This window comes from Drosophila obscura, unplaced genomic scaffold (assembly GCF_018151105.1).
Source record: "Drosophila obscura isolate BZ-5 IFL unplaced genomic scaffold, ASM1815110v1 contig_186, whole genome shotgun sequence".
Lineage (NCBI taxonomy): Eukaryota > Metazoa > Arthropoda > Insecta > Diptera > Drosophilidae > Drosophila > Drosophila obscura.
Genome location: NW_024542774.1, coordinates 7,211,613 through 7,232,657, shown reverse-complemented (window position 1 = coordinate 7,232,657; position 21,045 = coordinate 7,211,613). Strand labels below are relative to the sequence as shown.

The 21,045-nt window shown below is 50.6% G+C and overlaps 4 protein-coding genes across 8 annotated transcripts; 2 read left to right on the top strand and 2 right to left on the bottom strand.

Moving 5' to 3' along the window:
* The first annotated feature begins 4,432 nt into the window (after nt 1-4,432).
* LOC111073829 (NADPH oxidase 5) lies at nt 4,433-11,830 on the top strand. 2 transcript variants are annotated; one of them, XM_041592919.1, is made up of 14 exons: nt 4,434-5,259; nt 5,332-5,522; nt 6,531-6,625; nt 7,411-7,525; nt 7,614-7,832; nt 7,909-8,059; nt 8,141-8,351; nt 8,417-8,637; nt 8,708-9,965; nt 10,029-10,368; nt 10,452-10,616; nt 10,732-11,048; nt 11,116-11,212; nt 11,284-11,829. In XM_041592919.1, exons 1-14 carry the CDS (start codon nt 4,758-4,760, stop codon nt 11,479-11,481), a joined length of 4,080 nt encoding a protein of 1,359 aa, XP_041448853.1. In that variant the 5' UTR covers nt 4,434-4,757; the 3' UTR covers nt 11,482-11,829. The 2 variants fall into 2 exon arrangements, with proteins under 2 accessions (XP_041448854.1, XP_041448853.1); XM_041592920.1 differs by lacking the exon at nt 10,452-10,616 and having other exon boundaries at nt 4,433-5,259; nt 11,284-11,830.
* Nucleotides 11,831-11,908: 78 nt separating this feature from the next.
* On the bottom strand, nt 11,909-16,121 carry LOC111073831 (inhibitor of Bruton tyrosine kinase). The gene is made up of 8 exons (XM_022366353.2): nt 15,883-16,121; nt 15,562-15,824; nt 14,931-15,504; nt 14,730-14,857; nt 14,524-14,667; nt 13,869-14,467; nt 12,999-13,807; nt 11,909-12,940 (listed from the first exon to the last, which is right to left on the bottom strand). The coding sequence occupies exons 1-8, from the start codon at nt 16,048-16,050 to the stop codon at nt 12,065-12,067; spliced, it is 3,561 nt and encodes a 1,186-aa protein (XP_022222045.2). The 5' UTR covers nt 16,051-16,121; the 3' UTR covers nt 11,909-12,064.
* Nucleotides 16,122-16,216: 95 nt separating this feature from the next.
* Nucleotides 16,217-17,542, bottom strand: LOC111073840. Of its 4 annotated transcripts, none has more exons than XM_022366372.2 (4): nt 17,477-17,542; nt 17,288-17,421; nt 16,893-17,212; nt 16,217-16,831 (listed from the first exon to the last, which is right to left on the bottom strand). In XM_022366372.2, the coding sequence occupies exons 3-4, from the start codon at nt 17,208-17,210 to the stop codon at nt 16,355-16,357; spliced, it is 795 nt and encodes a 264-aa protein (XP_022222064.2). In that variant the 5' UTR covers nt 17,211-17,212; nt 17,288-17,421; nt 17,477-17,542; the 3' UTR covers nt 16,217-16,354. The 4 variants fall into 4 exon arrangements, with proteins under 4 accessions (XP_022222064.2, XP_022222062.2, XP_022222065.2 ...); XM_022366370.2 differs by having other exon boundaries at nt 16,893-17,235; nt 17,298-17,421; XM_022366373.2 differs by having other exon boundaries at nt 17,298-17,421.
* A 37-nt stretch (nt 17,543-17,579) lies between these two features.
* Nucleotides 17,580-20,841, top strand: LOC111073832 (zinc finger and SCAN domain-containing protein 12). Its single transcript, XM_022366354.2, has 4 exons — nt 17,580-17,813; nt 17,938-19,297; nt 19,357-19,747; nt 19,816-20,841. Exons 1-4 carry the CDS (start codon nt 17,810-17,812, stop codon nt 20,020-20,022), a joined length of 1,962 nt encoding a protein of 653 aa, XP_022222046.2. The 5' UTR covers nt 17,580-17,809; the 3' UTR covers nt 20,023-20,841.
* The last annotated feature ends 204 nt before the right edge of the window (nt 20,842-21,045 follow it).

Genomic DNA, 21,045 nt, shown 5'->3' with positions numbered 1-21,045 from the left:
AATCCGCCCACCCGTCCATATCCACATCCACAACCACAACCAAATCCAATTGCCGTTGCCCCGTGACTGATCGCAGTAGCTGACACAGGCATCGCCATCGCCACCGTCGATCTCTTGGAGCTTTATGGCTCCACTTGACTGCAACTGACACACACTTTGTTCAGCTGTCGCCCAGGCGGTCTGGAGGCCTCAGCCCCAGCCCCAGCCGCAGCTCCAGTCTTAGTCCCAGTCCCCAAACATGATCTTGCATTTCAATTGGGAGGCTGAGGCTGGGGCTGTGGCCACTCCCAAGGGCTTAATTTGGCCTGAGTAGAGCGACATGCGCCCAATTTTAATCAGCCACGCCGAGTGCATTATATTGATTAATGATTGCGGCCAAGAGATTTGGATTTTTGTATTTGGTTAAACTCAAGGATAAGCTGACTGGCAGTTGGCCTGAACTAAGAAGCACTTCTGGAAGCATTGATCCCGCAACCTCTCAGCACTCTCTTTTCCAATATTAAGTGGATTTCTTTTGATAGTTCTGCTGCCTTTTGTACGACCTTCTGCATTCCATTTCGCGGGTGTAGATTAAACATTTAATCTTCCACTTTGGGAGGATGCCTTCTCAGTCTGGCTAAGTGATATCTTCGCACACCGCCTGCTCCGCAGATCAAAGTCAATCTTCTGCCTGGTTGCCTGGCGGCGGTTGGCGATCAGTAAAAAACTCACGTAGCTCATGAGCAGCTTTTTGTAGATCAGCAGGAGTGCGAGATGAAGAAGCAGGAGGTGGAGCAGCCAGCAGACAGTAGACAGTAGACAGCAGCTAGCAGGCAGGCAGGCAGTAGCTGGTTTGCCAGCCTATGGGCGGTACTTAAACGCACTTACTCATTCGCACAGAGACACACACACACACACACACACACACACACACGCACATCGGGCAGGCAGATATAGGCTATCAAGATATATCTATAGATATGCGAGTATATATATATACGTATATATATCGTATAGAAAGAGCGCACTTTTTGCGCGTCTCAAAAATTGTTATTGCACATTTAAAGGCGTCATTATTAGCGCTACATGGAGGCACTAACAATTGCCCATGAATTTCAAATGCTCTGCCGGAGTCCCAGGCACTAATTGGACCCGGCCGGAACCGTGGACTGAGGGGAAAGGGGAGAGTAGAGAGTAGAGGCTGATCTCGCATAGCAATTGCATTTCTTTGAAGAGTGTTTTTTTTTATTTGTTGCAGAGTTTGTGGTGCGAGTGTTACCATTTTGGTTGCTCTTACTGGGTTATCACATAAATTGTGCGCACAAATCTTGATCTGCAAATCATTTTCGACAACTTTACGGCCCAGGCGGAGCCCGTGGCCAGTCTATATGCATATGTATGATCGTAACTTGGGTCCGCTATCTGTCGCTGAGATCTCGATCAGAGTGCGCATGCAACGATCCACGATCTCATGCAACAATATTTTCAGTTTATTTATCGTGCAGTTCGTTTTCTTTATGTTTATTTTTATTTATTTTTGGTTACCATTTCCTGTGGCACTCTTTAAAGTACGGCAAGAAGCGAGCGGAGGCTGGAAGAGCTGCACAAAGTCAGCCAACTAAGCTGACATTTAATTTAAGTGCCAAACACTAGAGAGAAGAACTACCAACAACTGTCTTTGGCTAATGAAATTTATGCATTTATGCGGAGCTGGGGAATGAGAATGGGAATCGGCAGAGGCAGAGGCAGGGGCAGGGGCAGAGGCAGAGGCTGAAGGAATTCTCATCTCCAGCATCAGCGAGCGGACAGAACGAACATCGAACGATGATCCATGTTAATGTCCATCAAATGTGCCAAGGGTAAAGCAGCTGTCAATTCGATTGTTGGACATGTCCACATGTCCATGTTGCAATTTGCAATTAGCCGCACTTGCAACGGATATGGCTCCAGCATTGGAGTCGATGTCGATGTCGTTGAAGGAGGATGAGAATGAGGATGAGAATGAGAATCAGAATCGGAATCAGAATGAAATGGATGATGGGCTTTGAGCTAAAGGATGCCCTGCAAGTGTCGCGATTGCGCGTTTCCCGTGAGAAATTTCAATTATTTTAATTAGCGTTGCGATCGCGGCCGCTTTATTAGGCGACGGACGGTGGTGTATACGCGTCTGCGTCTGCGCAGAGTCTGACTCCAAAGCCGACATCGATGTCGACGTCGGCGTAGATGTCGCATTGGTCGTCCCCGTCTCTTTGGCCAATTTCCGCTGCACGCAACGCAACGCAACGCTCAGTCGCTGCCGCTGGAATTCCAGTTGATAGCACAGACAGAGACAGACTGAGAGAGCGAAAGAGAGAGATCGTTGCAGTTGCAAGAACAGGATTCTGTACTCCTCTTGCCTGGTCGCTAGTCAGCTAGTCGCTGGCTGCTGCTCGCGGCCGCCTAATGACATGTTTTGGATAATGATGACGGGGCAGGAGACTACGAGCAGATAGGGGCCAGGCGGCGGAGCAATAAGGAGGCGGACGCTGCCCGGAGTGGTCTCGCCGAGTGGCGATAAAAAGCTGGAACTTAATTTAAATTGATGACACTGCCTCTCGTCGCCGGCCATTTGGAAAATTGCCAACAAGCGGCGAACGTTTGCCGAGCAAATCAATCTGCATGCCAGCCGTCGCAGCCGGTGCATGGGGGTATGGGGGATATGTTGCGATTGCAGACCACCCGGCGAACGGGGACTCCCGACTCCAACTCCATGTCCAGTTCCAACTCTGATACCAAGTTGGACGCTTAATTGGCCGCAGCGGTGTCAATTGCAGCGCCATCACAATGAAACACCAATTCCTAGACCCCGGGGGAGCCATGGCAATGTGACTTGCTGCTGGCGGAGAGTGTCGCCCCGCTGTGCCAGGGAATGCCAATTTCAGCAATTAACAATGGCCATAAAAATTGCTCACGCAGGCGGATGCGAGAAGCATACAGACGGTGCACTGAGGGATTACAGAAGATGTGGAGGAAGTGGAAACGGAGGTGGAGGCGGAAACGAAACAAAATGAAATGAATCGCGGGCAGTAACCTGTGCTAACAAAGCCAAAGGCCGTGGTCGAACATTAATCAGCAGATCAGATTGCATGGCAAACGTTAAGAAGAGCGAGGGAGAGAGAGAGAGAGAGAGAGACAAGACACGAGTCGAAATTCTGCTCCATAAAGACTTGCCCTTTGCCAGAGACTTCACTTGAAGCTGTGAAGCTCTCCCCCCACCACCCAACACTTCTCTCGTTTAGCAATCAATCGTTCAAGGCGCTGCAATCGAGCTGGGATGGGGTGCTGGCTGTAGGGACGGGGTGTGGAGTGGTGTGGAGTGGAGTGGAGTTCAATGACTCGATAACAATACATTTTTGTTGAAAGTGTCGGTGTCGGTGGAAGTGTTGGCCTAACCTTGATGAGATTTGACCGCTTAGAGCTGTTTAGCGCTTAGCCGTGGATTTGGCTGCGGCTTCGAATGTGGATTGGATTCGATTCGATTCGATTGGATTCGATTGATTGGCCCGAAGTGTGCTACGTTGAGTGGCTCGCGTATCCACTTCCTAGCCTGGTCTGGTCTGGCTTGGCTTGGCTTGGCTTGGCCCATTGCCATTGACCCATTATTATGCCGTTACCTCCCTCCCTCCCTCCCTCCCTCCATCCATCACAATTGCAATCCGTAACAAAGAGCCCGCAGGCCACAGCCCACAGGTAGTGTTCGGCTCGTACTTTGTGATTTGATGTTTGTGATGTGTGCATCCAGGGCGGGAATTCGGAAATAGACACGTTCCATCGCTCCGGGCACATACTTGGCTGTGGATGGGGAGGGGGGCTGGGGCAACAAGTTTGATTATTACACAACACGGGCATTGAAATTAATAATGAAAAAAAAGTGAAGACGTCGATTCGCTGGAAGAAGCCGCTGTGACTACAACAGAATTATTTGCACCTGCCTGGAAATGGCAACGGCAATGGAAACGGCCATCCCATCGCATCCCGTCCCTTATCGAATAAGTACACAAGCGGTGCGAATGAGTCGCGCAAAAACCAAATTAGAATATCAACCAAGTGACGCACAGATACGGGACAAGGCAATTGAAGCAGCAGGCAGCTACGCTCCGCGATAGGCAGCCATTTTACGCCTCGATATTCAGATTCCACATACAGATACAGATACAGATACACAGACTCCTAGCCCATACATTGTATGGCGTACGAGAGGGGCATATATCCATTGAATCCATTCTAAAACTAAAACACCAAAAACTCGCTCGATTCTGGTTCTCTCGCTGGGGCTGAAATATTGAAATATTAAACCGATGTTCGGCACGTTGTAAGCCGAAACGCGTTTTCAAAAGCGATCATACATACAGCGTCGAGTCTGGCAGGCAGGCAGGCAGGGCAGGCAGCCCCGCAGAAGCCGAGTCAATCCGATTCTCAGCCCCGACACTGCCACCGATCCGAGGCCCTCGTCTCACCTCATTCGTGCGCCGTTTGGAGCTTTCGCTTTCAGTTGCTGCTCGCCGCTGTGTCCGATTGGACTTATTATTAAAGTGCATATTGGCATCTCCGTCGTGCCTGAACCGAACCGAATCGTATCTAAACGAACCGAACCGTTACACTTCGATACGAAGCCCGAGGATAATCGAGATTAACGATAGACGATAGACGATAGATAGTGAGTGATCGAGAGGATCTAGAATGCGGTAAAGGTGAACTGTGGTGTGCCTAGTGATTGATTGAGTGATAAATCTTATAGAATGGATAACGACAACGACGCAAAGAGTCAAGCGGAGAACCATCGGGGCTCGGTGTCCTCGAACAGGTCCCTGGAAATACCCGTCACTCCGTCGCGTTCCCCCAAGAAGGTCTCCTTCTCTGACGAGCTGCCCACCACAACAGCGGAAGCGGAGCCCAAGTTCGAGTCGCAGTCCCCGGCCCATCAGCCCGTCCAGCCGCAGGCGAATGGAGTCAGTCACGTGCTGCACCAGGCGGCCCAGTACCTGGAGAGATTACACGGCGGTTCTCGCGATCATCCTGTAGAGGAAGTTCACGCTAATGCGGATTCAGATGGCGATAGCACCACAAGCGCCGCCGTACTCGACCTGGACTCGACGGATGGGGCTGTGCCGCCGCCGGCGACGACAACGACAACGGCCACTGTTGGCTTAGTTCTGGCCACCTCGCCCAGCATTCTGATAGCCAGCGATGGCAAACAGGAAGCGCCGCTGGCGAATACGAATACGAACTCGAACTCAAATCAGATTGAACATCAGCCTCAGCATCAGAGTTGGAGTCAGAGTCAGAGTCAGAATGAGAATCAGCCTCAGCAGACGACTCAGTTGCAATCAAATTTGTACATGGAACGATACAACCTCAATTTAGATAAAAACTGTAGCTCCATGGAGCTGGAGGCACGTCGGGAGAAGCAGCGCTGGCTCTTGATATCGGAGTGCAGTGCGCTCTTTGACGAGGGCGAGGGAAGGCACACTCGTGAGGCGTTCCGCAAGCTCTTCCTGGACGAGGTAAGTCATCGTCATCGTTGTCTCTATCTGGTCTCCCCCACCCCACCCCACCCATCCGCTGCAACATGTAGCAGCCTTAATTGTTGTATATCAACGGGTTTAATTACGTCAACCGGGTAGATGCCATGCAAATGGGGAGCGGAGCATTGGGGAATTGGATGGGGGGGACTCTGGGACTCTTGTGCAGTTGCAGCTCGCTGCTGGGCCTGACCTTGTGCCACATATTTGTGGTCATCGCGTCGTCTTGTGGTCCTTTACCTGATGCCAGAATTGAAAACTCGTTTTTTTTTTTTTTTTTTTTTTTGATTTGTGTCTCTCTTTCGATGGGCTTACATTTTTGTTGTTGTGTTTACTTTCGTGCTTTGTGTTTTGCTTCGTCTGTATTTCGTTTTATGGGCTACCCGAAAGCTGTCCAACCAGTCATCGCCGCGATGCGCTGCCCCAGAGCTCATCCGTTAAATATGCACATTTTTCATCATCATCTTTGGGCTCTGGGAGTCCACTTGGAGGGGCCGAACGGCCGATCAACTGTGACCAAACGATGCGATCCCATCCTCGATGTGCAGACAATGCTGGGCGCTCATGATCGTGCCATCGAATGTCATTAAAATATTAATAAGCGGATAATTAATGCAAAACATTCATCTGCCACCACAGCTGCTGCCGCATACTTTGAGTGGCCGTGGGATCGTATCGATGGGGAATAGTTTTAATTATGCTCATTACGATGCCATAGAAATGGGCATGGCATAGGGGGATTCTCCAGTATCTTTCTCCCTCGATCTTAAATCTGATCGCAGTGTAAACACTGGAACGAGTATAAATCTTCAGGTGCGGGCCATAAACAAATGCTTCTTTAAACAATACGTTCATAAATTAATTAACACTTGGCTCGAACCAAAGATCCAGAGAATGGGGAATGGGCATGGGTAGGGGGGGCATCATCCACTGGCAAACTGGACACATAAATTTATTATTTTACAACTTGTTTCTCGGATGTGCTTACAGGAATTCCAGCAAAAGCTCTTCCAGCTCTTCGATCTCGAACGGAATGGCCATCTCCTGCAAGACCGCTGGATCGAGCATATCAAGGGACGTTTAACGTAAGTTTTTGTTTTGTTTTTGTTTTTGTTTTGTTTTTAGATTATAGATACTCGTAGTTAGATCTCAATGCGCCCTGTGCCCTGTCCTCTGTCTGCGCCTCCTCCTTCTGGGGATCGGTGCTGTGACGGTGCCAAAACAATTAGCTCGCTTGCCAGCAAAAAGGCGAGGAGAAGAAAAAAAATGGTATGGACTATGCCAGGCTGTCCACTCCACACACACGCACCTTTCTGGCGTGCTCCAGGCATTCCAGCTGCGCCAACCAGAAGCCACCGCAAATGCCTCTTGCCACGAATTGAAATGCCAGCGCTACACTTATCCAGAGCAGCACCAGTCCAGTGCAGAGCAGAGCAGAGCAGCGCAGGCCAGGCCCAAGACATAGTCTGCCGTGAGATGGCATCGCCAATGGCGATGCTATCTGTGTTGTATGTTAACATATACAACAGCTAACATAGTCCGCATGCCTCGACAGCAACAGCTGAAGTTGAAGCTGAAGCTGGCACTCTGACTAAAGCTGCGACTGCGACTGGCACTGGCACTGGCACTGGGAATGAAGCTGAGACTAAGACCAAGACCAAGACTGAGACTAAGACTGAGACTGCGCCAGAAACTGTCATTGGGCTGCCTGTCGTAATGAAGTCATTCAAATACAAATATAGCGCGAGCAGCTCCAGCAGCGGGAGCGTGTTAGAGATGGGGAGCAGACAGGCGATGGGGGCGGGGGGCATGGTATTGGGTATCGTTAATGGTAATACTGAGATCGATCTCTTTGGGGTTTCGGTTACAGCGACGACCGTCAGATGGACTTTGCCGAGCAGATCGAATCGGTGGCCTATGTGATCTGCGGTGAGAACAGCAGAGTGAGCTTCAAGAACTTTCGCGACATCTGGCATACGCGCGGAGTAAGTGGTAGCCCACCAAGCAGCTGCAGCTGCAGGTGCAGGTGCATCCAGGTGTATCGGACATCCACTAATCCATGCCTAATCCTAGATACTGGACAAGTTGTACCGCCTGATAGACATGGACGGGACCAATCTCATTTCCACCAATCAGGTAATGGAGTTTATTTCGCATCTGACCAACTCCCGGCCGCGCACCGGCTTCGACAAGAGCTCGCTGGCCCGCCTGGAGCAGCTGTTCCGCAACACCGTCGGCAACGAGCAGGAGATTCGTCGCGAGGAATTCCAGAAGATTGTCACCTCCAAGAATGTGGGTTCACCATCCAAATGTATATGTGCATGTACCCTATGAGGCTAACAAACTTTCCTTCTCGTGTGTGGGATAGCCCTTCTTCACGGAGCGTGTCTTTCAAATCTTTGACAAGGACAACTCCGGGTCCATTTCGCTGCAGGAGTTCATCGATGCCATACACCAGTTCTCGGGCCAGTCGGCCGACGACAAGATACGCTTCCTGTTCAAGGTCTACGACATTGATGGTGAGTGAGGGTGAGGGTGAGGGTGGCGAGCAATGGAGGATCGGATCCACTGTTAACCGCATCCATGTCCATCCTTTGCAGGCGATGGCCTCATACAGCACAAGGAGCTGCACGATGTGATACGGCACTGCATCAAGGAGAACGGCATGGAGTTCTCCGAGGATCAGATCGAGGACCTCACCAGTGCCATGTTCGAGGATGCGGATCCGCACAACAGCGGCGAGATCACCTACGAGGCGCTCAAAAATCAGCTGCACAAGCACGGCGGTCTCCTGGAGAACCTCAGCATAACGTAAGCTCAGCGTCTGATGGAGAGAGAGAGGGAGAGACTTGAATGGTTTGTTTGCAATATTTTAGGATCGATCGGTGGCTGGTGCCAGTTGCCGAGGATCGTCCGGCGGTAGCTGGCAGGCTGTGGAACACGATACCTCACCAGCTGACGCTGGCCTACATGAAGAACAACCAGGTCTTTGTCACGTACCTCTTCTTCTACATAGCCGTCAATCTGTGCCTGTTCATCTCCCGTGCCATCCAGTACCGGGCCAGCAATGGTTTTGTCATCATAGCCAGAGCCTGCGGTGAGTAGTAGTTCTAGCTGTAGATCTCCGATACCCTCCGATCTTTAGATTTACGTTTCAAATGCTGCAGGACAATGCCTGAACTTCAACTGCGCCTGGGTGCTGGTGCTGATGCTGCGGCACTCCCTCACGTATCTCAGGGGACGGGGATTGTCCTCGTATCTGCCGCTGGACCATCATGTCTACCTGCACAAGCTGACGGGCATCACCATATCGGTGCTCAGCCTGGTCCACACGATCATGCATCTGTTCAACTTCTCCATTATCGTGATCAACGACCCGAACATCAATGCCGGCCACTACACGATCGGGGAGTGGCTGCTGACGGATCGTCCGGGTCTGTTTGGCCTGATACCGGGCTGTGCCAATCCCACGGGCGTCGCCCTGCTCACCATACTCGTGGTGATGTTCGTCTGCTCGCAGCCGTTCGTGCGGCGCAAGGGCAGCTTCGAGGTCTTCTACTGGACGCACCTGCTGTACGTCCCCTTCTGGATACTCACCCTGTTCCACGGGCCCAACTTCTGGAAGTGGTTCCTGCTGCCGGGTCTCGTCTACATCGTGGAGCGGGTGCTGCGCTACGTGTGGATGCGGGGCGAGCACGGCAAGACCTACATCAGCTCCGGCCTGCTGCTGCCTTCCAAGGTGATCCATCTGGTGATCAAGCGGCCGTTCAACTTCAACTTCCGCCCCGGCGACTATGTGTTCGTCAACATTCCCGCCATCGCCAACTACGAGTGGCATCCGTTCACCATCAGCTCCGCGCCCGAGCAGGAGGACTACATGTGGCTGCACATCCGCACCGTGGGCGAGTGGACCAACCGCCTCTACCGCTACTTCGAGCGCGAGCAGCAGAAGCTGCACAAGGGCGAGGCGGGCCAGCACATGCACGCCATTCCCACGCCCAGCTTCATGCTCCTCAACGAGACACGCAATCCGGCGCTGGCCGGCGGCATGGCCGCCATTGCCACGTCCACTCCGCAAACGGATTTCCTCGCCCGCAACATGGTCGGACAGGCGGGACCGCCGGTGCGACCTCCTCGTCAGCATCGCAAGCTCGCGGGCGGCAGTCCCCATGCGCCGGAGCCTGCCCCACCAGCGATGGGCGTTAATCGCATCCGGAGCATCAAGAAAACCCTGCAGCGAACCTTCTCCCGCAAAGAGCCCGGTGAGCCGAAGAGCAAGCCCAGTGCGACGGGCATGCTCAACGGCGCCTTCGTCGGCGACGGGGAGCGCGAGGATCCGGGCGGATTCAAGCAGCGGCCGCTGGAGAAGAGCATCTCGCTGCCGGACATCAGTGTGAAGATCAAGAAGCGCAGCCGGCTCAAGGCGTAAGTACATCCCAACCCACCCAACGAAGGTGAATCCCTAATCCATCCTCTTTGCATTCAAAGTCTTCGTGCCCTGGGCCGTTCGGAGTCGGAGCGTACTTTTGATGACAAGCGGGTGCGCCGTGCCCGGAACAACAGCGTGGGCCTGGCCTACCTCAGTCCGCAGAACAAGTCGCTGGCCCAGAGCTTCCGCTACATGCGCAACAAGCCCACCATCATTGCCTTCAAGACGCCCAGCGTGGAGGAGCACGAGTCGCAGTCGCAGCTGGCGATGGCGCCGGAGAACAGCGGCAGTCCGGCCAGCAGGGCGGAGCAGGGACAGCTGGCCAAGGCGGAGTCCAGCGACAGGCTGCAGATGACCAGGCTCAGCCTGACGGCGGACGCCGTGTCCAAGCCGCTCGAGGTATGTTTGCCGTAGCGCAAAGCCGTAGAACTAACTAAGATCGCCCTCAAACTAACAACCATCCAATCCAATTCAACAAAAAGGACAACACCCAAACGTGGACGAGCAGCAGAAAGTCCATTCTGCGGCGTCCCACATTCCTACGCACCCTGTCCACCTCCCTAACGAACCGCGGCGGCGGAGGTGGTGGCAGCAGCTCTACAACTAACAGCGGTAGCAAGGTCACACTCGATGCGGGCGTCATGGAGGTTTGGGTCACACCAACACACACACACACACACACACTCGGCCCCTCAGCCCGGGCACTAACCCGATCTCATTTGCTAACTTCTCTGTTTCTCCCCTGCGCTGATACGCTCTTAGATATTCATCGACGGCCCGTACGGTGCGCCCTCAAGCCACATCTTTGGGGCCCAGCATGCGGTGCTCATCGGCACAGGGATCGGTGTGACGCCCTTCGCCTCCATTCTGCAGTCCATCATGCACCGCTACTGGAAGGCGCGACACAGCTGTCCGCGCTGCCAGTTCGAGTGGGCCAGCGAGATCCCCAAGTCTGTGATGAATCTGCGCAAGGTGGACTTCTTTTGGATCAATCGCGATCAGCGATCCTTCGAGTGGTTTGTGAACCTTCTCTCCCAGCTGGAGATTGAGCAGGCGGAGCTGGGCGGCGCCATGGAACGGTAGGAGTACATAATTATTTCCAATTCCAATTCCTAGAGCTTCCCTGACGGGGTTTTCCTTCGATAGCTTCCTGGACATGCACATGTACATCACGAGTGCCCTGCAGAGGACCGACATGAAGGCGGTGGGTCTACAGCTGGCCCTGGATTTGCTCCACGAGAAGGTACATAGTATGCCAACAATCAATTATATTTCAATTCCAATTCCGTAAATTTCTTCCATTTTGTATCTCAGGGCAAGCGGGATCTTATCACGGGCTTGAAGACGCGCACAAATGCCGGACGCCCCAACTGGGACAAGGTGTTCAAGCAGCTGCAGGCACAGCAGAAGGGCAAGGTGACCGTATTCTATTGCGGTCCCCCGCAGCTGGCCAAGACGCTGCGCTACAAGTGCGATCAGTACGGGTTCTCTTTTCGTAAGGAGTGCTTCTAAACAAGCCATCCAATCCATCAATCTCTTGCTCTTGCTCTGTCCGTCTTCGTTGTTTCTCTCCGTCCATGTGTCCATTGCCCATCCATCCATCCACCCATTGCTAATCTCATTTGCATAAGCAACGGGTTTATTACTTCGGGTACGGTTCGGTTAGCTAAGCTTAGATGGCTATTTATTCGTCATATGTTGTCGTTGTTGTCTCATCCGTTACTCAACAGTGTCCCCGCCCGCCCCACCAGCTTGTAAATATCTGTAGCCACATACAATTATGTATATCTATCTATATACTCATACAATAAAGTTTGTTACTCGATGTGCCGTCCTCTGATTGCATCCAAGGCTCAGCCCAGTACATAATGCACACCTTTGCAGGTGGCTCCGAGTTCTACATTTGATGGCAGGCGCGCATCTCCACGTGCAGTTACAGCTACAGCTACAGCTACAATTCTAGTACGGACACAAAAATAAACAAATAAATTAAAATGCTGCACCTCCCCTTTGCACCAGAAATCCCACTCTAGCGATCTCTCTCTATCCGCGACTAAAGGGAAGCCTCAGGGGCTGCATATGTAAGATACCACACTCAGTGCTTTAGCCAAGTGCTGAAGTTAATGTCTGTGGGCCTGGACTTTCGTTCAATGGTGATTGTCTCGTCATCGATATTGTCAACGTTGTAAAATTCACGCAGCTCGGCAATGGCTGCCTCCTCGATCTGTGTGTGCGCCAGTGACTTGTTTCGCATCCTCTCGAACGACTCCCGCTGGCGTCGCTCCTCGGCGAGGATCCGGGAGAAGCTTTGTCCCTTCTCCGTGGACGTTGCTGCAGCTGCCGCTGCCGCTTGGCCTCGCATCATATTGGCAAAGGAGGTGGGATCCAACACGCTGCCGGTTGCTGGCGAATCGTTAAACGAACTCGACGCAGTGGCGGGTGTTAAGCCCCAGGCATTCGGTACGGCCACAGGAGTGCTGGGCTCTTGCTCCACCAGAGGCGAGCGCCAGCTCTTCGATTCAGAGGAGAGACGTTTCCGTTGCTTCTGCGATAGTTTCTGCGACTGGGGCGTCAGGGAGCTTAGATCGAGATTGTAGCTTTTACTTAGCGGCGTGCTGGTCTCTGCTGCGGGGGAGGTTGGCGGAGGCGTTTGCTCCTTACTGGGCGTCCTTTCAACGACCTCTAGCTCCGGCCTCGGCGGCTCTTCCAGCTTGAGTGTGTTGTTCACTTTCAGGGCAGTGTCGGCTAGCTTCCGCTTCTGTTCCTTTTTGTCCACCACCCGGGACCAGTTCTTGCCCTCGTTTCGAGAGTTTTCCTGTGGGCCGGTTATTGCCTCGGGGCCATGGGCAGACTCGCTAACGCTCAAGGATCGCATCATGCTGGATATGGCCTGCTGTTCGTAGTAGTGACGGGCGTCTTGCTTCCTCAAGTCCTTCTGCTTATGCTTCGCTGCCGCCTTTAGTTTTGTTTCCTGAAAAAGCAAACAGATATTCAGGGGGAATCAACAGGCAGACAAACGGCAGACAAACCGGATCCATTCGATAGTCCAAGTCAACCTCGCAATCATTGACAAAACTAAGCAGCAGCTCATCTTCTATGGCCTCCGAGAAGGGCGTGATCTGGCGGTAGTCGAAGACATTGGAGAACATCTTACGGTAATGGTCGTTGAGGCATTTGAGGGTGGCCTCATCGCACTGTTCGATGCTGCGGTAGCAGAGCACTCTGGCCAGGTTGTGGCAGATGAAGTCCATGCATCCCCTGTGCAGCAGCTTACAGTTGTACATCGCGGCAAAGTCCAACATCTCCCCGCACTTGCGTATGCTGATCTTGTCCAGAATCAGCGATTCGCATACATTCTGCAGCGATTCAATGAAGTACTGATCGCAGAACGTGATCATGTTGTACAGAAATGTTTCCGTGTAGTTCTGCTTGCAGAATGCCTCCGTATCCAGGCTGTAGAGGTAGTCCAGGACTGGCTCCATGTACTCAACGGGGACTCCCTCCAGGTTAACTGTGGTGCGCTCGGCCCACGAGTGCATGAACATCATTTCAAAGTACTCCAAGCGTGACACCAGCATGCATTTGTGGGCCTCCAGAACTTTCGAGTCCTCGCACACGATACGCACATCGTAGAGCTCTGGATAGTCTGAGCGTTGCAGCCGATTGAAGCGCTGCCGGGCACTAGGCAATGGAAATTGATGATCTCGTACGTAGCTCTGCACGTATCTGGCTAGTTCGACCAATTGAAAGGTCTCCAGATGCGGTATTAACATTTCGCAGGCTCGACTTCGCTGTCGAGGGTTGGAGGGCCCCAGACTCTCCTGGATGCAGTCTATATCTAAAAGAAGAAACCCAAAAATGTTATCAGTAATTCGCTCGCATGTTTAATTGCCACTCACCATCCTCGGTTGGCCAGTATTTGGTGTATATATACTTAAGGATCAGCTCAAACATCTTGCCCGTGAGATTTTCAAAGTTCAGATAGACATTCTTGTCCAAGTAGATGCGAGTGAGCTCCCTGAGGCCAGGGGCCCGACTATAGATGATGAACCTGTGCGCCGCAAAGCGCTCCCCATCCACATGGAAGACGATATCGTGCACGGCATCCGATTCACAGGTGTCATGGTAGAGCTTCTTGAAATTGTGCTCCCTGCGTGGCAGTGGCGGCTTGCGGAAGTACTTCATATGCGACTCCTGCAGCACGGCGAACGAGGAAAAGCTCTCGTCGCAAAATATATCGGTGGCACGATCAATGTTGGGCACACGCTGCATCTCGATGCGTATCACATGCTCCCTCGAAATCTCCGTGCGATTTTGATCGTTGTTGTGCCATATATCCAGGTTGAGCTTGGGTTTATCTTCCACCATGCTGGCTGGCAGGGCTATTTGATTGCACTTGCCGCGATAGACGCAGCCATCCAGTGACAGAATCAGGACTTGATTGCACTTGTACAGCACCTTTTTAATCTGAGGCAGGCGTATTGGCGAAAAATTGCATCTGCAAGAATAATTGTTCAATGGTAAAAGGTTTTTTAGGGAGCTGGACAGACGCACCTGTAGAATTGCTGTGTATTCTCGTACCACAAGAACACCACATTCGTCTCAGTGAGCATCAGTAGCTTGAGGGCTGCCGCAGATCCTTTCGTTGAGTTCTTTAAATGGCCGCCCATCACCGCAATGCTCTTGAGATCTTCGTAGCTGGACAAAACAATACACATATGTTAATAATAATATGGCGATAAGTGATGGGTAAAACTTACTTTGGAGTCTTAATGTATCTAGTCTTGTCACCATAAAATAAAGTAATCATCTTCTCCTCTGTGTAAATTACCGTGGCTGCATTGTTGGCCTCCACAAAGCGGATTGAAGTGCGCGCAGGTAGTTTTATCTGAAATATTACCAAGGGATTGCATGAGCGACTTACTTTAGTTTTATATTCATCTAAATATAGAAAGACTCACCAATGTGGGCACCATAATGGTGTCGGTGTTGGCACTGATGCCAAATTGCCCCTGATTGGACCCCCAGACGTACACACATTTGCTGCTGTAGGCAATGGAGTGCTGGTCGCAGGCGATCACTCGCAGCAGGTCGCTGGCCCCCTTGTCACGCAATGCGACCACCTCCCTGAACTGCGTCAGATTCTCGGGCGCATCACGCACTCCCAGCTGATGGTCGGTGTTGATGCCGCAGGCAAACACCAACGAACGATCCGTGAGCAGCAGAGAGTGCTGTCGGGACACACTGATGCACAATATGGAATCGTCGTTCAGCTTCGATGAGACCTTCACACGCTTCGGGGCCGGCAAACTGTTCTCCACACCAATGCCCAGCCGTCCGCCCTTGCCATGGCCGACGGCATAGAGATGACCCTTCTTGTCGCAAAAGAGACTGTGATAGGCCCCCAATGCCACTTGCTCTATCCAGATGTTGGACTTCCGAAAGAAATCCACCGCCTGAGGAGCATTGGTGTTCTGCTCGTTGCCAATGCCGAGGTTATAGTTCTTATTGGAGCCCCAGACGAGGACATCGTTCCTGCACGGCGACAGAATGGGTTAGGTCAGGACTGCCTGTAGCTCTGGATGGACTCACTGCGACTCTGTGGTGAAGTCTTCGTCGCACTTTCGGCAAATAGCTTGCAGCGGACATCGTGTGTCTTCGTCCAGCAGTTCCAGGCTTGCCCCGTAGCGCAGCAGAAGCACAGCACAGTCTATGGAGCCGTAGTACAGGGCCCTATGCAAGGGACTACTGCCAGACTCGTAGTCGAGTCCGTTAATGTAAGCTCCGTGGTTCAATAGCCACTCCAGAATCTCATATCGCGCCACTGAAGCCGACATGTGCACCGCAGAGCGGCCCTGGGGAAATTAAATAGTTTCAGTGCACATATTGGAGACTACTTAGTGCTGCCCTTACCAGGTCATCTAGGATGTTGGCGAAATTTCCGCAAGTCTTGAAGATAAACGCTCCCAGGTTTTGATTGTCGATTGAGCGCTTCGTAAGCGCGGCTGTGATGCAGTTTCCATGCTGCCGACATGTACACTTGGCAGTGCAGTCATATTCCTGGGCTTTGGCAGCTGACATACGGATATTTGATAAATAATTCTCCGGAAAATTTCAGTACGGTACGTGGAATACAATACGCTTGCAGTTGAAATTGTTAATTAGTGATGGGAGGAAAATATATCGATATATTTAATTGTACAACGTACCAACGTGAAGTTTAGAATGTAATGTAGAATGTAGTGTTAATTATTCCAGCCGCTTAAAGAGAAAACTTTCACGACAAATATAATATAATTTGTATGTATTTGTTAAACTAATGGCTAGCAGTAGCGTTCGTCGAGTCCTATTGTAATAATTATATGCTATTATTAAGCGATAAAACTCATAAGGGGCGCTTCCTTGGAACCGTTGGCAGGCGTGGAGCAGCTTTTCCGATTTCCATCTCATTGTTCTCATTGACCGCTCGCTTTGATTCGGGAGAATGCACCGCTATCGAGATAGCTCCATTCTTGCGAATTATGGAATAGACGCATACATCGTCGGGCTGTTGGCAAATCGTTCGCCTATCAAAGTTGCGCACCCGCGGCTTTGGCTTGAGATTGGGATTGTGTTTGAATGTCTGCTTTTCCACTTCTGGCATCTCGGTGTAGTCAACTTTAATGGGAGTTACAAAGTTGCGTATCCATACTTCAGCTTTTGGCTGTAGCACTTTGTGCTCCAAACTCTTCAAGGGCTGGTGCTTTGCAGGCGAAGGTGCATGCTTAGACGATGCAAGCTTGGACGATGCAGGCTTAGGCGATTCAGGCAAAGGCTCCTCTGGTTCAAATGAGAGGGCTGGGTCAAAATCTGGAACTGCACCCTGAAAAATTCGCAAATTGTACGGAACACCATTTGGAAAAGGCACTAAGGAGCGGACTTACCACACAAACATGGAGCTTCTTGGCTTTTGGCTTGTCGGATATGAGAAGACCGCATTTGCACTCCGTGTAGCCATGGAGTCTGTACACGGTTCCGAGTCTCCTAATGCTAAAACACTTTTTCACATGGGCAATGGGATTTTTGAACGCGGTCATCGCTCTGCCACAGCTGGGACAAACGGTCTCCTCCAGAACCTTGTCAATGGTATACCAAACGGTCTTTCTCAACCTCTGGATGGGGGCTCCTTTTTTGCTGCTTTCTCCACTCTGCGGACTGCTGCACTTGGCTCCTTTTTTCATATTTTTATTGGCGTCAGACATGGCTTGAAGATTTAACAAAGTGAAACTAAACAAGTAAACAAATGACCAGTCAGTTTCGGTTCCACGTAGTATATTACCAGTACTTACTTATGTCCTTGATATCCTTAGTTAGTTAAGTATTGTAAGAACAGGCAGCAGGACATGGACAGACAGTAAATCTTTGTTAAAATTTACTTTTAACAAAAAAATTGAACATTTAATCCAGCTTGAGCTGCAAGACCATCGATAGTACTATCGATACATGTCGATTGAATTGTTTCACTTACGATAGATTGCCGTCCTTCTCCAGGTTATGTGGATTCTGATTAAATTAAATGATTAATAAATATATAAACATATTCGATTCCTTTTAGATCCAGAACATTGACTTTCTATTCATAAATTACCAAGGTGTGTTAGGACAACGAGGTTGCTAGGTTGAAAATACTGGAACTATCGCACTGAAAGTATAACGATATAACGCAGCATCTCTACGAACAGCTGTAATTTTGTTTGCAACTGCGGTTTTTTAACAATTTCATTTAGTAAATAAATAATCGTATTTACAAGCAATACATTAAATGGGGATCAATTTTATGTAAAACAGACCTAAAATCACAATGGGTAAGAGTGCCTTCTCATTGGTTTTGAGCAGCAGGAGCCAGGAGCTCCAGCCGCCCACGGCCAGACCAAGCCGAGGACGCCACAGTTTATCTATGTATCTATTAAATTGTTCTTTCCTTTCTAGCCGAATCAACGATGTGTTTACTGTGCATGTGTGAGTATCCATCGACGTTTGGGGAGCTTATTGGTGTACACACCGCGAGAGGCAGCGAACTGGAGGTAGCCAGGATAATAAGTAAACACTTTCCACTGCAAGTGACGGAAAACAGTCCCGACCGGGTGTGCGGACGCTGCTGGAAAACCGTTTCGGAGTTTCACGCGCTACATGATTTTGTTAGCCAAGCACAGAGCTCGTTGCAGGAAACAAAGGCCCTGTTGATGGAGGATGATCCGCTCACGCAGTGCAACTTCATCGAGACCACAAAATTAGGTGCCGAAGATGAAGTCAGACCCCAGGACCAACCAGAACTCGGCTGCGGGAGGAATTTCTTCTATCCCGAGGTTAAAATAGAGGAGCATGAGCTGGACCACTTACCTAGGATTGAGATCCTTGAAGCCACAGCAAACACACAGCCTGCCCAAGAGGAGTCCACGACCACGGCAACGAGGCGCTTGAGAAAGCGCGTAAAAGCAGAAGATGAAGCATTTATAGATAACGAAGATGGAGCGGCTGAGCCGGCGCTAGCTGAGCCAAAAAAACGACGTGGTCGTCCACGCAAAGTGGATAACCCCATTGAGTCCACTGCCAAGCCGGAAGAGGATGTATCACTGAATCTTAAATCGGAAGAGGAGGAATCTGAGTTTATCGACGAAGATCCAGACTTCTCCTGCAACATCGACGAAGGTCTTGCGACCAGCGACCACAGTTTTGAGGACAACTCGGAAGGAAGTGATGAAGACACCGACTCGGACTTTGAGCTGGGCAATAAAGATAAGCTGGAGTTTGCCGTTGTACCCAAGAGAACTGTCGTGCGGCCCAAGAAGTACAAAAAGAGAACGAAGCCGACTGAGCCGAAGGTGCGCATGTCGCGCGAGCTTCTGGAACAGCGCAAGAAGCAGCAGGAGGAGTACGACATCATCATTGGCAAGTTCTTCAACAGCGTGCTGGCGTGTCCGATCTGCAATCTGTCTGTGCACAACTTTACGGACATGCAGCGACATCACCGTCTCACCCACCAGGTTGATCCCGGCTACGTAATGTGCTGCGGCCGCAAATTTAGCCAACGTAAAGTGCTTGCGGAACATGTGCAGGTCCACTGGAACCCAGAGCACTTCAAGTGCAGCATCTGCGAGAAGTCATTCCAGAACTCACGGCACCTGGAGTCGCATCAACAGGTCCACCTGGATCCAGCCATCAAGCTGACCTTTCAGTGCGACCTCTGTTCGAAGGTCTTCCTCAGCAAGACAGCCATCGACTATCACAAGCTCAACAAGCATGTCCCCAAGTCCGAGTTCAAATTTACGTGTAGCGATTGTAACAAGAAGTGAGTAAACTTGAGGTTTTCTGTAGAATCTTAAATAAACCATGGTTACATCCCAATAGATTCCTGACGGAGCGAAAACTCAAGAACCATATGAACTCTATGCACGATCCAGAGAGCACCATCATCTGCGACAAGTGTGGCAAGCAGATGCGCACAAAAATCATCCTCAAGAAGCACCAGGAGCTCATGCACTCGGACAAGCCGCGGCCAGAGCCGGAGCTCAAGCAATGCCAGATCTGCGGGGCCTGGCTCAAGGGCATGACTGGCCTGAAGCAGCACATGAAGAGTATTCATGTGGAGAGCGCCGGCGAGCACCGGTGCCACATCTGTTCCAAGGTCTCGCCCAATGCTCGAGCGCTTCGTCGTCACATCTATCACAATCACGAGTGCGAACGCAAATTCAAGTGCACGATGTGCGAGAAGGCATTTAAGCGCCCGCAAGAGCTGAAGGTGAGTGTTGAAGTGACGACCCCGTCCACTTCAGCGATTTCAATATCTCTCTTTCATCTGGCTTGCAGGAGCACACGTCCACGCACACCGGCGAAGTACTTTACACCTGTCCGAACTGCCCAATGACGTTCTTCTGCAGCGCCAACATGTACAAGCATCGCCAGCGGCTGCACCGCGCCCAGTACGAGGCGGACAAAAACCAGCCGAAGCCACCGAATATTCTCAAAATATCGCGGAATGCCTCCTCGCAGAGCAAGCCCAAACAGGAGATTTGAAGGGAAAATCTATGTATAAATTTAAAGGACACTTTCTTTGAGCATCTGGACGGGAGAGCACTGCTGACGCCCAGGACAGGGGATGATGTGAAGATGCCACCCACCGGTATCACAACCGAACCGTAACCGGTAAAAGGGTGTGCCGGGTTCTTGAGGAGCGGAACTGAATGGAACCTGAATGGACAGCCAGCCGTCTAAACTAAAACCTAACCTAAGCTAAAAGGATCGTAAAGAATAATAAACAGAGCAAACTGTGGACTCTGTAGACCGATGCAATCAATTGATAACGAAACAAAGTTGGGAATGTCTTTCTTTCTTTATAATTATTTACAAGGATGGCTTAATTGCACCTTATATAACGCAATGACAATTACATAGTTTCTGTTTTCTGTTTTGTATACACATATTAGGCATAGTTTTAAAATATTTATATATAGATACTGTATCTCTCTCACGATTTGCTTATATTGGTACACACAACTTGCGGCCCAATAATGGAAAAAAACTGAAAAAAAACAACTTTACATTACTCGTACAAATATTATTGTTCATTTCGCCCGATGCAATCCCCCGATCTGATCCTTATTCTGGCTCTCATTGCTGCAACTGGCGGTGGTTAGGGGCTTGTTAACACACTCCACACTCATGGTTAGTGTTTGCATATATAATAGAATAGTAGTAGTAGTAGAGACGAAACAATAAGCGGAGCCACATAAATAGTCGGACTGTGGGCGATCCTCATTGCGATTAGTGTTGAAACATGCGCGCATAGTTAATAAACTTTGATAACTACGCAACATTTATATAAATACAATACTTTCGTTAGTTAATTGTTTGCTTTGGGTCAACATTTTGTAAGGACAGGCTCCCACGGAACCCCTAATTGTCTGCTTACACTAATTGTGGGTCATGCTATTGTTTGCTGGCTGCTGTTGGATTGCTTTTAGTTAGTAACAGACACAGATACAGATACATACATATGCATATACCGAGTGGAGTAGAAGCACAAAACGAGACAAAAGG

Coding starts and splice junctions, on each gene's coding strand:
- LOC111073829 (XM_041592919.1), top strand. CDS start 4,758: ATGGATAACGACAACGACGCAAAGAGTCAAGCGGAGAACCATCGGGGC. Junction 7,526..7,613: donor ACATCTGGCATACGCGCGGA/GTAAGTGGTAGC, acceptor GCCTAATCCTAG/ATACTGGACAAGTTGTACCG. Junction 8,060..8,140: donor CAAGGTCTACGACATTGATG/GTGAGTGAGGGT, acceptor CATCCTTTGCAG/GCGATGGCCTCATACAGCAC.
- LOC111073840 (XM_022366372.2), bottom strand. CDS start 17,210: ATGTCTGACGCCAATAAAAATATGAAAAAAGGAGCCAAGTGCAGCAGT. Junction 16,832..16,892: donor AGAAGCTCCATGTTTGTGTG/GTAAGTCCGCTC, acceptor CGAATTTTTCAG/GGTGCAGTTCCAGATTTTGA.
- LOC111073832 (XM_022366354.2), top strand. Junction 19,298..19,356: donor TGTAGCGATTGTAACAAGAA/GTGAGTAAACTT, acceptor ACATCCCAATAG/ATTCCTGACGGAGCGAAAAC. Junction 19,748..19,815: donor AGCGCCCGCAAGAGCTGAAG/GTGAGTGTTGAA, acceptor TCTGGCTTGCAG/GAGCACACGTCCACGCACAC.
- LOC111073831 (XM_022366353.2), bottom strand. CDS start 16,050: ATGTCAGCTGCCAAAGCCCAGGAATATGACTGCACTGCCAAGTGTACA. Junction 14,858..14,930: donor CCATTATGGTGCCCACATTG/GTGAGTCTTTCT, acceptor GTAATATTTCAG/ATAAAACTACCTGCGCGCAC. Junction 14,668..14,729: donor AGATACATTAAGACTCCAAA/GTAAGTTTTACC, acceptor TGTTTTGTCCAG/CTACGAAGATCTCAAGAGCA.